This window comes from Geotrypetes seraphini, chromosome 7, assembly GCF_902459505.1.
Source record: "Geotrypetes seraphini chromosome 7, aGeoSer1.1, whole genome shotgun sequence".
Lineage (NCBI taxonomy): Eukaryota > Metazoa > Chordata > Amphibia > Gymnophiona > Dermophiidae > Geotrypetes > Geotrypetes seraphini.
In genome coordinates this window covers 163,778,102-163,795,255 of record NC_047090.1, presented here as the reverse complement: position 1 = coordinate 163,795,255, position 17,154 = coordinate 163,778,102, and the positions used below count along the sequence as shown (strand labels likewise).

The following is a 17,154-nucleotide window of genomic DNA, read 5'->3' as shown; positions in this document are numbered from 1 at the left end:
TGTTGGCCGGACAGACGGGTGCCAAGCCCGTCCATCCGGCAGGCCTGCCATCCCTTGAATGGCTGGCTTTAGGGCCTGATTGGCCCAGGCAGCTCAAACCCCGCCCACAGGTGGGGCCTGAGGCGCCTGGGCCAACCGGAATAGGCCCAGTAGCCTTAGGCCCCTCCTGTGGGCGGGGCCTTAGGCACACAGGCCCAACCCGGCCCATGTGCCTAAGGCCTGCCCACAGGAGGGATCTACGGCTACTGGGCCTATTACGGTGGGCCCAGGCGCCTCAGGCCCCACCTATGCGCAGGGTTTGAGCCGCCTGGGCCAATCTGTCCCTAAGGCCAGCCATTCAGGGGATGGCTGGCCTGCCGGATGGACAGCTTGGCACCCGTCTGAACGGCGTAAGTATTCTGGTTGTTCCAAAAGATGGATGTATTTGAGAAAGTGAAGGAGAGACAAACAGCAAATGGATAAGGTGGCCCTGGATACACAATTAAGAGCACAGACAGAAGGAAGTGCAGCCAGAGACTGGGAAAGAAGGTTTGAAAAACAAAATCAGCAGACAACAAAGGTGGGGAAATAACTTTATTTTCAATTTAGTGATTGAATTGTGTCAATTTTGAGAATTTATATCTGCTCTCTATATTTTGCACTGTTAAGGAAGAAACACATTTGATTCTTTTTCTCTGCGGTTGTACTGCATGCAGAGTTTTGCATCTTAGTTAGGGTTTTGTTTGTTTATATTAGCATTTTTAGTTTGTGGTCCCATATTTGCATAGGAGTTATCTGTGTTCTGGTAGGAATTAATGTTGAGAAACATACAGTGTGCTTTGTGTAGTTTAATTTTGTGGCTAACCATTATGTGTTGTTAATAAGATTATATTGTGTGTGTATATATGAAAAATGAATGGAAAAATGGTATTATAATTAGTACTATTATGGGGGTGGGGTCTGGGGCAGAGATTGGGCAGGGTCTGGCCCACGACTTAGTCTATGTTTTGGATTTCGGCCCCTTAATGTGATTGAGTTTGACACTCCTAGAATATATGAAAGGCCTTCACTCTTATATGGCAGTTTAAGTGGTAGTACCATAAGATTACCCCTAGAGGTCACCATTGCTATTCTGAAGGCAGTGACAGTAGGAGCAGGAGCAACTAAAACACTCTTGCTCTGAATCCCCAAGACTGCAAGGGATTGATTGAGGTAGACCTGGGGGTACCTTGGTGTGGAATCAGTGCCAGGTTTAAACTTGGTGAAGCCCTAATCTATATAAAGCTTGGAGGCCTGTTCTTAATATATAAATACGATATGGCATAATTTATTTATACAATTTTCTATACCATTCTCCCAGGGGAGCTCAGAACAGTTTACATGAATTTATTCAGGTACTCGAACATTTTTCCCTGTCTATCCTGGCGGGCTAACAATCTATCTAATGTACCAGGGGCAAAAGGGGGGATAAGATGACTTGTCCAGGGTCACAAGGAGCAGCATGGGTTTGAACCCACAACCTCAGGGTGCTGAGGCTGTAGCTGTACCAACTCCCCATGCATTACGGCTGGTGAATTTCTAGAAACAGTACGTAAATAGAATCTTAAAATAATTTTAGCATACATTAAGAAGCAGTGGTTAAAATTCATATAAGAACATAAGAACATAAGCAATGCCTCTGCTGGGTCAGACCTGAGGTCCATCATGCCCAGCAGTCCGCTCACGCGGCGGCCCAACAGGTCCAGGACCTGTGCAGTAATCCTCTATTTATACCCCTCTATCCCCTTTTCCAGCAGGAAATTGTCCAATCCTTTTTTAAACCCCTGTACTGTACTCTGCCCTATTACTCCCTCTGGAAGCGCATTCCAGGTGTCCACCACTCGTTGGGTAAAGAAGAACTTCCTAGCATTCGTTTTAAATCTGTCCCCTTTCAACTTTTCCAAGTGTCCTCTTGTTCTTTTATTTTTCGAAAGTTTGAAGAATCTGTCCTTCTCTACTCTCTCTATGCCCTTCATGATCTTATAAGTCTCTATCATATCCCCTCTAAGTCTCCTCTTCTCCAGGGAAAAGAGACCCAGTTTCTCCAATCTCTCAGCGTATGAGAGGTTTTCCATCCCTTTTATCAAGCGTGTCGCTCTCCTCTGAACCCTCTCGAGTAACGCCATATCCTTCCTAAGGTACGGAGACCAATATTGGACGCAGTATTCCAGATGCGGGCGCACCATCGCCCGATACAATGGCAGGATAACTTCTTTTGTCCTTGTTGTAATACCCTTCTTGATTATGCCTAGCATTCTATTTGCTTTCTTAGCGGCTGTTGCGCACTGTGCCGTCGGCTTCATTGTCATGTCCACCATTACCCCCAAGTCCCTTTCTTGGTTGCTCTCATTCAATAATATCCCTCCCATCGTATAGTTGTACCTCGGGTTTCTGTTTCCAACATGCAATACTTTACATTTCTCAACGTTGAACTTCATCTGCCATCTCGCCGCCCATTCCCCCAATTTGTTCAAGTCCCTTTGCAATTCTTCGCATTCCTCTTTAGTCTCAGCTCCACTAAATAGTTTTGTATCGTCCGCAAATTTTATTATCTCACACTTCGTGCATTCTGAGCTCTCCTGGGATAACGGTATAGAATATTGAATGAATGAATGCACAACACATACACGAGAGTACTTCAAAAATTTCCGTACTTTCATATTTTCACTGGAAATGGCTGGAGCGGGATAAGTGGTAAGAGGGCGTCATAGAATGTAATATGACCAGTCAGTCAGGCAAAACAGGATAATTATGTGGAAAAGTGATATAATTTGTTTTTGAGATATTTATTTAAAAATTTATATAACCGTATATTACCTATACGGTTTCCATAGTAACAAGCATAACAAACATACATAGTTTCAAGTTTCTTTATTTTTGATATACCATCTATCAAAACAAGTGTCTAGGGAACTGAAAGAAGTAAAAATGGAATTGATTGGTTCTAAATCCAACATTCAGAAAGTCGAACAGGATTTAATTTCCTTCAAACGGATCCTAGAGACAATATTAATATTAGGAGGAAAATTGAAATGTTGGAGAATACTGCATGGAGTAATAACCTAAGATTAACTAATTTCCCTAGAGTCACTTTGGTGACTCCAAGGGAAATGATTAAAATATATTTTCAGGAAATCTTGGGAATCTCAGATAAACTTTTACCTCCACTTTCTCAAGTGTATTATTTGCCTTCTGGTAATCAAGGTCAACAGCAAAGGTCTAGTAATCAAGAAGCAATGGATGTCTCAGCATTACTTGGTGTCAGGTTAAAAGCGCGCCGGGACAAAGGCGCGCACAGACAATTGAGCGCAGCGCGGAGGCGCGTGCCGCTCTAAATTACTGTTTTTTGGGCTCCGATGGGGGGGCATGGGGGGAACCCCCCCCCACTTTACTTAATAGACATCATGCCGCGTTGTGGGGGGTTTGGGGGGTTGTAACCCCCCACATTTTACTGAAAACTTCACTTTTTCTCTGTTTTTAGGGAAAAAGTTAAGTTTACAGTAAAATGTGGAGGGTTACAACCCCCCAAACCCCCCATAACGCTGGCGCGATGTCTATATGCCCCCCCGTCGGAGCACTAAAAACAGTAATTTAGAGCGGCGCGCGCCTCCGCGCTGCGTTCAATTGTCCGGGCGCGCCTTTGTCTTTCGCGCCGTTGTCTATGAACCGCATTACTTGAGACATCAAACAAAGAAACTGCGACCCCCCCACAACATTCATATTATCTGTAGCTCTTCAATCAGATAAGGCACAGATTTTGAGCCTATTTTTCAAGAATAAGCTGAAAGAATTTCTTGGACACAGGATACAGACGTTTCCCGATATATCATGCGAGACGCAGAGGCGTAGGCGTGAATTTCTCTTACTTAAGCCAGGAGCGTTAGCTTTGGGGGCTACCTTTTACTTGCGACATCCATGCAAGTGCATTGTGTATCATCAAATGAATACGTATGTTTTCTTTGAACCGTTTCAATTAACTACCTTCTTGTCTTAAGACAATCTTAAGCTCATCAGATAGTTATACACTTTGCTCTCAGTTTCAAGCAGTGATTCTTTATGCTATTTTCTCGCCAATTGTTTAAATCTAGGATCCAATTTGGGGACTTGAGTAAAATTAAGCCTGTGTGGCGTTACTCGAGAGGGTTCAGAGGAGAGCGACACGTTTGATAAAAGGGATGGAAAACCTCTCATATGCTGAGAGATTGGAGAAACTGGGTCTCTTTTCCCTGGAGAAGAGGAGACTTAGAGGGGATATGATAGAGACTTATAAGATCATGAGGGGCATAGAGAGATTAGAGAGGGACAGATTCTTCAAACTTTCAAAAAATAAAAGAACAAGAGGCCATTCGGAAAAGTTGAAAGGGGACAGATTCAAAACGAATGCTAGGAAGTTCTTCTTTACCCAATGTGTGGTGGACACTTGGAATGCGCTTCCAGAGGATGTTATAGGGCAGAGTACAGTACTTGGGTTTAAGAAAGGATTGGACAATTTCCTGCTGGAAAAGGGGATAGAGGGGTATAGATAGAGGATTACTGCACAGGTCCTGGACCTGTTGGGCCGCCATGTGAGTGGACTGCTGGGCATGATGGACCTCAGTTCTGACCCAGCGGAGGCATTGCTTATGTTCTTATGTTCTTATGATTTGTATTTCTTATTATTTAATTGTTAACAGCCAATTTTATTGGATTGTGGTAGAATATTCTAAGCTTAATTTCGTTCTGTACAAGTTAAATGCTTGATAACTATGTTAAAACATATAAATAAATAAATTAAAAAGTGTCTAAAACGGTGTACAATAGAATGAGATTTTAAAAAAGAATAAAAAGGTAAATAAAAACTGTATCTTATCAAATGTTAAAAAGACTAGACTGATACACATTGGCGTACATGGAACAAAAGGGAAGTTGGGGAGGGGACTTAATTTTTTTAATACATCGAAATAAAATTAGTAAACAGGGAGGTAAAAGGGGAGTTGTGAGACATCATGGAGGGGATCGCTTCAAAAGAAGCGTTTGGTGTTTCAAGGCTTCACGAAAGTTGAAAGTTTGAGACGCAAAAGCTGGTACTAAAGAGTATAGGCGTCTCTAAAGAGAAAAGTTTTAAGTTTAGCTTTAAATTTTTCAAAAGAGTTCTCTAATCCACAGAGAGGGAGTGGTGACTGAGAAAATAGATTTGCAAGTGGTATCGTAAAAGAGTTCGCGTATTGATGGTATGGAAAGTAGGTTTTGATTGTTAGATCGGAGGGCCCTGGATGATGAGTATGGGATCAATAGTTTTCCTATGAATGCTGGTTGGTTAGAGTTTTTTTTGTTTTAAAGGTGAGGAGAAGTATTTTATAGGTGAGGCACTGGGTAAAGGGTTGCCAATGAGCTTTATGGAGGAGAGGAGTAATGTGGTCGATAAACATCAGAAATCTTCAAATCCAGTCTGAATATAAAATTTCAGCTCAAAAGAACCTTCACAAACAGTTTTGAGTTTTTAACATTTTCTTAAAATTCATTCTAGCAGCACAAAATCAAGTACAGAAACTTTTTGAAAATCCCTCACGTGTATATATCTCTACGTATCTATAGAAAAATATTGCTGTCAAAATTAATAATTTGGATCACTTTCTGAACTTTTGTGAGGCCCTAAGCTGTAGCTTATTTAACATATAGGTAAATCCAGCACTGTGTGGAATCTCGGGCAAGGGGAACAGTGAAAAACAAAAGGAATTGACCCTAAAATATCCACAAAGAAGAAAATCCAGAGAAAACAAAAAAAAAAACTCTGTGGAGTGACGATGTTCCTAAATGGACGTTATTTGAAACTGTCAAAGTTCCAAAGGTACACTGAAATCATCCACATAAAATAATTCCATCCACATAAAAATAAACATCCACATAAAATAATTTAATCCACATAAAAGCCTTAAAGGACCTAGTCCGCTAGGGATACAGGACCCAACACGGTCCGCGTTTTGACAAAAAGTCTTCTTCAGGGGTCCCTGGGGGTCCTATAAAAGTGAATACATGGGAAACAATTATGTGGTGAGCCGGAAGCGAGACACTGCTTGCATTTGCAATAGAAAGGGGAACAGTGTTCATTTTGTGCAGCTCTAGCCTCTAAATAAAGCATTCGTGGCTCCATGGGAGGAACTGAATAATCCTGCTTCAGAGGTTGATTGTAAGTTATGTTATTCATTTTTTTGTTACTGCAGAGTAGTGATTTCCATGGTAAGCTAACTCCCTCTTTTACTAAGGTGCACTGTCCGATTAGTGCACGCTTAACGCTAACGCATGCATGTTAGTCTATGGATACGTTAGCGTTTAGCGTGTGCTAAATCGATTAGCACACCTTAGTAAAAGAGGGCCTAAGCTGCGGTAAAATCCATAGGGCTCCTTGTATCAAGGCGCGCTAGCGGTTTAACGCACATAATACTGTGCGCTAAACCGCCGGCCGTGCTAGCCGCTAACGCCTCCCTTGGGCAGGCGTTAGTTTTTAGGCCAGCGTGGGGGTTAACGCGTGATGAAAAATCACGTGCGTTAACCCCGCTAGCGCGCCTTGATAAAAGGAGCCCATAGTTATATTGCCCACATTTAAGTTACTTAAGCCAAAATTTCTCAGTTCCCATGAATTGTGGACTTTCAATAATCTATCTACCTCAGTAGGAAAGAAATGTTTGTTTTATTTTTAAAATGTTTGTTTCAATATAATCCCCTGATAACTTCATCCACTTTTCCTGCATTGACTTTAACCGCTTTGAAAAGAATCCTTCTGTTTGACCTTCCAACCAGGACATCATAGCTTCCTTGATGTCTTCATCACCTGAAAACCGCTGTCCATTGAGAGATTTCTTCAAAACTCGGAACAGGAAATAATCTGAGGGAGACAGGTCAGGACTGTAGGGTGGGTTGGTTCAGTTGCTGAAACCCACATTCTTGGATGGCAGCCTGTGATTGTCATGACATGTGCACCGGCGCATTGCTGTGAAGAAGCAGCACGCCTGCTGTGAGTTTTCCTTATCTTTTCTCCTTGTTTGACTCCCGCAAAGTGATCACTGTGTTGGCGTAACTCTTCCCGGTTGTGGTTGTCTTGTGTGGCATGAACACCAGAAGCAATAGTCCTTCATCCCAGAAGACAGTTGCCATGACTTTGCCTCCAGGTTTTTCTGTCTTGAACTTTTTTGGGGTGGGAGATCTCTACGATAGACCCAAGTCTCATCTCTAGTCACCAAACGATGAAAATTTTCATTTTTGTCTTCACGGAGCATCTCCAAGTTCTCCTGACAGCATTGGAGCCTCATGGCCTTCTGACATGACATCAGCATTCTTGGAACCCATCTTGCACTAACCTTGAACATGCCCAACTTTTCATGAATTATTTTCCAAATTGTACCTGCTGAGATACCCATTTCAACGGGAAACCTTAAAATTTACCTGACAAAATTAAATCCTCGACTTTCTTGCACTTTTCTGTGGTATATAAACTGATTATTATTATTGTTATAAGATGCTTCCACAGGCCATCCAGTGTGAGGGTCATCTTCAATGGACTCTCTATCCCATTTAAACTGCTTGCTCCAAAATTTTACTTTGTAGGATAATGGGGCAGGCTCACCATAAACTCCAGTCATGCATTCATGGATCTCCTTTGGCTTTTTCCCTTTTTCCTTCTTTTGTGAGAAATTTTATCACTGAACGGTGCTCCAAATCTAACAGTTTCTTACTTGATTCGCATGAGGACTCTCCCGACATCCTGTCTCTTGGAATGTTAGACTGGCACGGAGCCGCAACTGTGCATGAGTAACTTTTGAGACATGTTACAACAGTGGTCTCAAGCTCAAACCTTTTGCAGGGCCACATTTTGGGATTTCTAGGTACTTGGAAGGCCTCAGAAAAAAAATGACAATTTTTGGTATTTTTTGTTACATAGAGCATTCTGGACCCCGGTGCGTTTACAAAAGTTAGATCATTCTGTCATCTTGAAGCTGGTACATTGGATCATTTATTGTTTTTTTGTCCTCTAATACATAGCTTTTGGAAAGATATTTGGAGTCAAGTTAATAATTTACTTGAGAATCCGGTAGCGCTTTCATATGATACAATATTATTTGGTACATCAATGAGGGCAAAGAGCCAAATATCCTCTAAAAACAATAAACTTTTATTCATAATGACAGGAGTTGCCATTCAACAAATTACGAGAAATTGGAAAAACTATGATAGACTAAGTTATAATTTCTGGTGGAATTCATTGTGCCATATCTTTAAACTGGAAAGAATATTAGCTATTCAGCAGGGACGTTATAAAAAGTTTAATGACGTTTGGGAGCCATTAACAAATTATTGTAAAGATTGATTATAACTAATAATTTTTTGTTTCTTTCCCCTTTTAATTATTGAAGTATAGGGTGGGAGGAGGGTGGATTTAATTTTAAGGATATATGAAACTAGGATGTTATATGGGAACAGGGAGGGAGGGAGGAAATATTTTATGAATCAATATATGTTTGATTAATAAGTGATATTAAAGTGTATATGATTGTATTTTTAATCACTTGTTGAAAGTTTAAAAATGAATAAAGAATTAAATAAATAAATCTTTCCTTTTGGCTAAGTCTTAATAATAATATTAGAATTTATAGCTAAAGAGACATATGATCAAGAATTTGTTTTACTTTTGTGATTATGACAAACATTCTGAGGGCCTCAAAATAGTACCTGGCAGGCCACATGTGGCCCCCGGGCCGTGGGTTTGAGACCACTGTGTTACAACATGCGCAGACTTGTTTCAACATGTTTACTTTTTTTTTTTTTTTTCTTACTCAGGTAGATAAATTATTGAACGCCCCTCGTATGTTACTACAGTACATGTTTTCTTCCCCTAAAGAATGCCTTTGTTTCTCAGATGACACAAAGGTGATGTTCCCCTAAGTTGCACTGGAGTCTGATACCCAGGTTCTTATACTGAAAACTTGTGTAGTATCTAGCCCAGGGGTAGGGAACCCCGGTCCTCGAGAGCCATATTCCAGTCGGGTTTTCAGGATTTCCCCAATGAATATGCATGAGATCTATTTTGCTTTCAATGCATATTCATTGGGGAAATCCTGAAAACCCGACTGGAATACGGCTCTCGAGGACCGGAGATCCCTACCCCTGATCTAGCCAGTTTCAGCCCAAACTTCACTAGCTCTTTTCTTTGAAGCCAAACCGTATGGCGTGCTGATAAGAAATCAACAGGCCAGTTTATCAGCACGCCGTATGGTTTGGCTTCAAAGAAAAGCGCTTGTAAAATTTGGGCCGAAGTGTGAATTTGAGGAGGCACAGCCCCTGAGGAAACTGTAAAGTGAAACGGTTAGGCAACCGTCAGGCAAAAAAGTGAAGTGCTCTTTCCTTTACAAATTATTAACATGCTATCAATTTTGAACCTGTTAATAAAATTTGACAGTACTGTGTTTATATGCCTAAACAAAGAACGATGATGAACACATCACCCCTGTAAGGGCACGAAAAAATGTTTAAGTAGCGCCTCGGGTGTTTGAGGCCTTGTGGTGAAACTAGCTAGATACTACACCAGTTTGTTCTCTCTAAGTTTGGAATTGTTTCTCAGTTTCCAAGTTTATTAAATATTTGATTAATCGCTTATTAACATTCTAAGCGATGTACAAACTATAAAATATTAAATTACAATAGTTGAAGGGAAACAGACAATGTAAATACGACTGACAAGACAAATTAATGATACAAAAGGAAGGGAGTAGGTAAAGAAATACAATTTTAAAAAAATAGTAAAGGAAACATATAAGGGCAAAACAACATTAGGGAGGGGGAAGAAATAAAAAACAGAAAGTTTAAAGCGTAGGGCTTAGTAGAAAACCCTAATCTAGTCCTACATTCTAGTTATATTAGCTATCAAATGCATCTGCTTTTGAGCAACTTAGATTTTCCTGTTTACTGGACTGGATCACCTCCTGGTTGGACCCACTCCAGGCAGGCAGGTTCTGTACGAGTGCAACAGGACCCGAGTCCACCCACACAATTCAAATAGCGAGATGGCTGCAAAACATGTGCCATTTAGAAAGCAGGTGGCAGACTCCTGTAGAGGTCAGAGGAAACACTGCAAAGGAAATATGTTGGTGGGGGGGGAGGTTTGCAGGAGACCCCCAAACACTTCTTATACCTAGGGTTACCATATGTCTGGGAAATCCCGGACATGTCCTCTTTTTAGAGGACTGTCCGGGTGTCCCGGACAGTTTATTTCTTTTAAATGTGGAAGTCTGTCTGTCTAACTCCCCCATCCTTCTCTTTTATTTGCCAAATTTGTCTTAATTTATTTTAAGATTTTATGTATGTAACAGTTCTGTAAACCATTTTGGTTTAAAACAGTATAGAAATTATTTAAATAAATAAATCAATCAATTAAATAAATAAATCTTTGGGCAGTCGGCAATAGCAATGAGATGAATCTGCTGCCACTGGCCTGCCCCAGAAGCCACCTTTATGCAGGTTCCACCTACACAAGAACAGGAAGTCGCTGTAGAGACAGCTCCAGGACAGGCCAGTGGAAGCAGGCTCATTTCACTGCGGCTGCCGGAAGACTGAATTACTGTGGCTGGGGAGCAGGTAGGAGGGGGAATTGGGAGATGGAGAGAGAGGTCATGAGGGGAAGCAGCATTGGAAGTCAGAGGAGGGTGGGCTGATGAATCAACATCGGGAGGGGAGGGGGCTGAAGAAACAGCATGGAGGGAGGGAGAAACAGCATGCAGGGAGGGAGGGCTGGAAAAGCATTATGGAAAGGAGAGAGTGCTGGAGAAAAGAGCATGGAGTAGGGCAGTGCTGGATGGGAAAAGACAGAAACAGGAGAAGAGGTTAGAAGGAGAAGGAGGATTGGAGGAGAGAGAGCAGCACTAAAAGGATACAGAAGAAGGGAAGGGGGACTAAGGAAATGGGTGAAAGGTGGGGGAGGGAGGCATTGAGCAGAGTGTGAGTAGGGGGTCATCTGTCCTCTTTTTTGTCTTCAGAAATATGGCAAAAAAAATTCCATGTCATAGATACACTGAAGACAAGACAAGCAAACAAGGTTCAAGAAAACCCAACATGCAAATAGTAAATGAGATTATAGAGAATTATGAGTAACTGGGCCTGAATTATGAGTAACCATCACAGACAGCAGATGTTCCCCTCAAGAAGGTGTAAAATGTAGGAGATCCCTATTCAGCTGTTATCAGTGGAATCCGTATGGCGTCAGAGGTGAAGAGAAGCTCCACTGATCTAGCATTTGCCAATTCACTTTTTGGTTTTGCTACTTACGGATTCTTGCTTTATAATGGACTTGAAACAGTGGAACGTTCCGCGATACAGAGGCTTGGTTACACTCTGAACCTGAAGACGCACCTATGAGAAAAATCTCTTGTTAATACAATATATATGCTTGGCAAAATCAGCTACAAAAAAAAAAAAAAATCATAAAATAGTTGTTAAACACATTTTTTAATTACGTTTGAAAAGAGAAACACCATGGCAATTTTAATACGATAACTAAGATGCAAGGCAAGGTAAGGGCGTTTTAGCAACTAATCCCCAAATTCTATAAAGTCCACCTAAAGTCTCGCGCTTACATTGGCGCGTCTAGCCGATGTAAGCACTTAATTGATTACTAGACATAATCGGCACAGATAATTGGCACTTAAGACCTCATCGTTGGCATTAATTGAAAGTTAGGTACCTAACTCAAAAAGTGCACTTCTTTAAAAAGTAGGCATTTAGTCCAAAGCATAGAGTTAAAAATGGGCGTAGTTAAGGTGCAGATTGTTTTCGAGTTAGGCACCTGTTTTTGACCTTGGCATAAATACGATACACCTAAAAGATTGGATGCCTAATGGCTTCTGCGATGGAACACCAAGTTGAGGGGAAACTTGCCATTGTGACTATGGAGTCATTATGGGATGCGATTCAAGGCCTTAACTCTTCTTTTAAGGCGTTTTCAGTTAGTTTCTCAGTGGATTTAACAGCAGTGTCTCAAGCCGCGATTGCTCAGGCTCAGGCATCGGGTCAGCAAACTGACAAGGTTGGAACTCTTGGTGTTAGTATTCAGGAGATTCAAAATCTTGGTCTATCTTTGGTGAAAGCCAATGGATATATGCATAAAAGGTACCATGACAGAGCATCCTGAAGAAGGCCTATTCCACAGTGTATACTGCTGACAAACTGGGAAATGGTCAGGTTATAAAAATATACTCTACAGTGCAGACGTCCTATACAGATTCGCGTCTGCCCTAAGGGACAGATGCCCAACACTTCCTAACCGGCCTGATTCTCTAGACAGTGTCCATGTTACAGGCACAAGTTAGAGAATCGTGCTTGATTCCTTGCCATCAGCTGATTGTGACAAGGGAATCCCCCTGCTGCAATCAGCTGAGTGGCTGTAGCAGAGAACCCCCCCCCCCCCAAAGTTGGCCAGCAAGAAGGATTCCCACTCACTCCTGCTCTGGACCCCCTCTTCACCCCCCCACGAAGCAAGGTAGGTAGGAGGGATGCCCATTCCCTTCTGCCACCACCCCCAAACTCAACTTCCCTGATCCCTCCCAAGGGGAGGGGAAGGTCCACCATTTTAAAGTGGCAGGCTGGATGTGAGCATCCCTCCAGCTGGACATTCAACTGAAAGGTTGGGGGTAGAGCTAGGAGTGTGGAGTGGGGGGGTCTCAGATTTGGTGGGGTATCAGGGGGTTTGGGGGGGAGGCAGGAGGGAGTAGGCATCCCTCCTGCCTAGATTGCCTCGGGGGGGGGGGGGAGGAAGCTCTGGGGCAGGAGGAAGTGGACATCCCTCCTTCCTGTCTTACTTTGGGGGGGGGGTACTTTCCAGTGAGAGGGAGTGGGCATCCCTCCTGCCGGCTGAGTAAGAGGGTTTTTTTTTCCTACCATGGCCACTCAGCTGATCGTGGCAGGGAGATTTCCATGCCGCAATCAGCTCAGCGGCTGCATCTATTTGAAATATAAATTTTGGATGTCTGTAATGGCTTTAGGAAAATGCCTAGGGCTGCTTAAACTCGCCCATGGCACTTCCAGACGAAACCATGCCTACGCCCAGCCTTGGGCTAAGTTAGATGTCCCTATGCATCTCCCAAGACCCACAAAAATGCCTATAGTGTAGGCCGCTGCCTAAAATCGGGACGCCGTTTATAGAATCTGCCCATTAAGACTCTCTAGTTCAGTTGACTTGCTCAGCCACGCAGGAATCTGCTTTTTTTTTTTTTGGGGGGGGGGGTCTGACAAGGTTTAAATCCTTTTCGAAAGCATGTTTTTTGTCAAAATGTTTTTGCGGGGCATATTTCAGAGTGATAAAGCTGTCTTCTCTCAAGTTTTATTAGTTTTATGATTTTTGTTTTTTCTTGTAGTCTATTTGTTTGATATGATTGTTTTTGTTCTTTCCTATTTACTAATGGAGCTCTTTTTTCTTCTTCTATTTATGATACTGGCTAAGCAGTAAATCAAAATTATGAACGAACAAAACGAAATATGAGCATGTTTGATTTTCATATTCTTTTCATGAAATTTCAACCAGTCCGACGACATTTGGAGAAAAGAGATGCTCAGCTCCCACAGCTCTTATCTGTTATGTGAGCGAATAAAAGTTTTAATGTTCTGTTTTGTTTTTCTTTAATAGTTGAAAATAGTTTACAGAAATTAGATAGTTCAAAGTCTAATAGATGCTGCCACTGTCATCTCGAAGTAGGAACATTGGATCATTTGCTATACTTCAATTTTGGAGGTCCATATGGGATCAAGTGAATAACATATTGGAAAATCCAGTGGCATTGATGTACGATACCATCTTATTTGGTAAGTTAATGAGAGCCAAAAGTCAAATATCTTCCTGCAACAACACACTTCTTTTTATAATGACAGGGGTTGCCATTCAACTTATTTTGAAGAATTGGAAGACCTGTGATCGGTTAAACTATACTTTTTGGTGGGAATCTCTGTGTTATAAATATATATATATATATATATATATTTAAATCTTTATTCATTTTTAAAACTCACAATAAGTGTAACATAAGATACAATCATTTTATACTTTAACACCACTTAATATATCACAAATTCTAACTCACATCAAATATCCCCCTCCCTTATACCCAACAATTATTCATAAGCATAAGAAATCATATAATATTCCCATCCCCCACCCCACCCTGGGCGTGTATGAACAAAAGGGAAAGAAATAATATTTATTCTATACAGTAATTTGTTAATGGTTCCCAAACATCCTTAAATTTCTTATAATGCCCCTGCTGTATGGCTATTGCTCGCTCCATTTTAAAAATTTGGCATAATGAATTCCACCAAAGACTGTAATTTAGACAATCCCAATTTTTCCAGTTTTTCATGATTTGTTGTATGGCAACCCCTGTCATGATGAGCAATAAATTATTATTATTTGAAGAGATTTGACTCTTTGCTCTCATGGATGTACCGAATAACACTGTCTCATATGATAATGCCACCAAATTTTCCATTAGATTATTCACTTGGCCCCAAATGGATTTCTGTGTTATATTTTTAAAATGGAACGTCTGATGGCCATACAACAGGGACATTACTAGATACAGCCCGACAACACATCAGTAAAGGAAAAAAAATGATATTAATACAATTAGACCTCTCCGCAGCATTTGACCTAGTTGACCACACCTTATTACTACAAATTCTAGACGCCATAGGAATCTCAGGCAAGGTCTACAAATGGTTTCAGGGGTTCCTCAAATCTAGAACCTACAGGGTAAAATACAATGATATCAAATCAGAACCATGGACAAATCCCTGCGGAGTTCCACAAGGATCACCTCTCTCACCTAAGCTCTTCAACCTCTTTATCTCCTCCCTAGGAGCCACTTTAGATACCCTAGATGTCACATCTTTCAGCTATGCTGATGACATCACCATAATCCTCCCCTTCGACCCATCAGAGACCACCACCACAACAAAGCTAGAAACAACCTTAGACACAGTAGAAAAATGGATGATGGATCACAAACTAAAACTAAATTCTGAAAAAACAAAATTCCTTTTACTCGAAAAAGCCCAAACTCCTACCATCACTTAGCTGAAAATCAAAAATACCAAATACCCAATACAACCCGAACTAAAACTCCTAGGAGTTACGATAGACAGATGTTGCACAATGCAGCCCCAGATCAACAAAACAACCCAGAAAGCTTTTCTAACCATGAGAAATCTCCGTAAAATCAGAAAATTCTTTGACCAAGCACAATTTAGACTAATCGTCCAATCCCTAGTCTTAGGTCTGCTGGATTATTGCAACTCCCTATATCTTCCTTGTCCAGCCACTATGATAAAACAACTCCAGACCATACAAAACACCGCCCTCAGATTGATCTACTCACTCAAAAAATATGATCACATAACAACTGCCTTCTTAGACTCTCACTGGCTACCCATACAAGCACGAATCCAATTCAAATTCCACTGCCTGATATTCAAAGCATTACACGGCTCTTCCCCCTCCTATCTAAACAACCGCTTAAACCAAATCTCCACCTCAAGACACAGAAGAACCTCGAACCCTTTCGCCTTCCCCCCACTCAAAGGCACACAACGCAAGAAAATGTTTGACAACCTTCTGGCAACACAAGCAGCAAAAATCAACCATTCCATCTCCAATCTTATGACAATATCAGACAACTTCAAAACATTCAGAAAAGAAATCAAAACCCTGCTTTTCAAAAAATTCATCCAAATATCTTAACCCCTCCTCTTTTACCTCCAGAAGATTCACCTACCTTCAGATAACCTTCCCCCAAATTACCCACCTTAACACCTTCCAATTAAACAAATACCATAAATAGATTGTAACCTACCCTCTCTAACTGAATTCCATATGTATTTTTCATACAGTTCTTCACTGTCAGTTTAATTTCCATCCTATAAGTTCACATAGAATTTTTCTTTTTTCAACCATCTTTATTTTCTCTTCTTTATTAATTTCCAGGTACTTTAGTTAGATTGTGAGCCTTCGGGACAGTAAGGGAATTTTTTAAGTACCTTCTTACTTCTCATTTATAATCTTAATGTATACTTTCTTCAAACCGCTTAGAACCTAACGGATGTAGCGGTATATAAGAAATAAATTACATTACATTATAAGAAATTTATGGATGTTTGGGAGCCAATGATTAAATTACGTAAGAAATGATAACTGGTTTTATTTTATTTTATAGATCTTTAAACATACACATCCAGGGTGGGAGGGAGGGGGGAGGGTTATGCATTGAAATTTTGAATTGGGAACTTTATGGATTGATCTATGTATATAATTATTTTTCTTGAATATTAGGTGGGAGGGAGGGGTAAAATAATTGTTCATGTATGTCTGTAAGTTCAATGTGCTTTTCTTGAAGTATTATATATGTGTATGTATTATTTGTTTAGCACAGTTGTAGTTTGGAAAATCAATAAAGATTTTAAAAAATGAAATATATATATATATCCACAATGAATATGCAAGAGATAGATTTGCCTGCACTGCCTTCTTGGTATGCAAATCTCTCTCATGCATGTTCACTGTGGATATCCTGAAAACCTGGCTTGCCAGTAGATCTTGAGGACCGGACTTGGGCAGCCCTGACCTAGGGAGACACATGAGAACAGACAGGAATCAGACCTGAGGCCTTGATTCTTTTTGCTGCTGATCATAAGTTTCAGAGCTTTGTGTGCACGAAAAGGAACAATACCCATGCACTCACTGTGCGTGGATCTGAAGAATACAGAAAGTTTCCAATGTGACGAAGAAGCAGTACAGCTTTATAGAGCAGCTGCATGTTTATAATACTCCCTTATCTGTTCAATTAATGCTCATGGTCATAATATGGCAGTGTGCTTTATGCAACTTAGAAGCAAACATCACATTTTCTCAACTCTTCTCAGACATTCTTAAGGGGGAGAAGGACGTGAAGTATACATTACATTAGTGACTTCTATTCCGCCTATACCTTGCAGTTCAAGGCGGATTACAAAAGAGCTGACTGGACATTTCCAGTGACGTTACAATATATATATATATATTTTTTTTATATGCAAACTAAACTCAATTGGCTCCTTTAACTAAGCTGCGTTAGGGCATTAACGCTCGGA

General features: G+C 40.9%; 1 protein-coding gene across 1 annotated transcript in view; it reads right to left on the bottom strand.

The window, feature by feature from the left end:
* Positions 1-17,154, bottom strand: part of SLC25A29 (solute carrier family 25 member 29) — a 54,883-nt gene that overhangs the window by 5,838 nt on the left and 31,891 nt on the right. Inside the window, exon 3 of the mRNA XM_033952723.1 lies at positions 11,311-11,394. Coding sequence (XP_033808614.1) covers positions 11,311-11,394 — 84 coding nt within the window. The remainder of the gene's footprint in view (positions 1-11,310; positions 11,395-17,154) is intronic.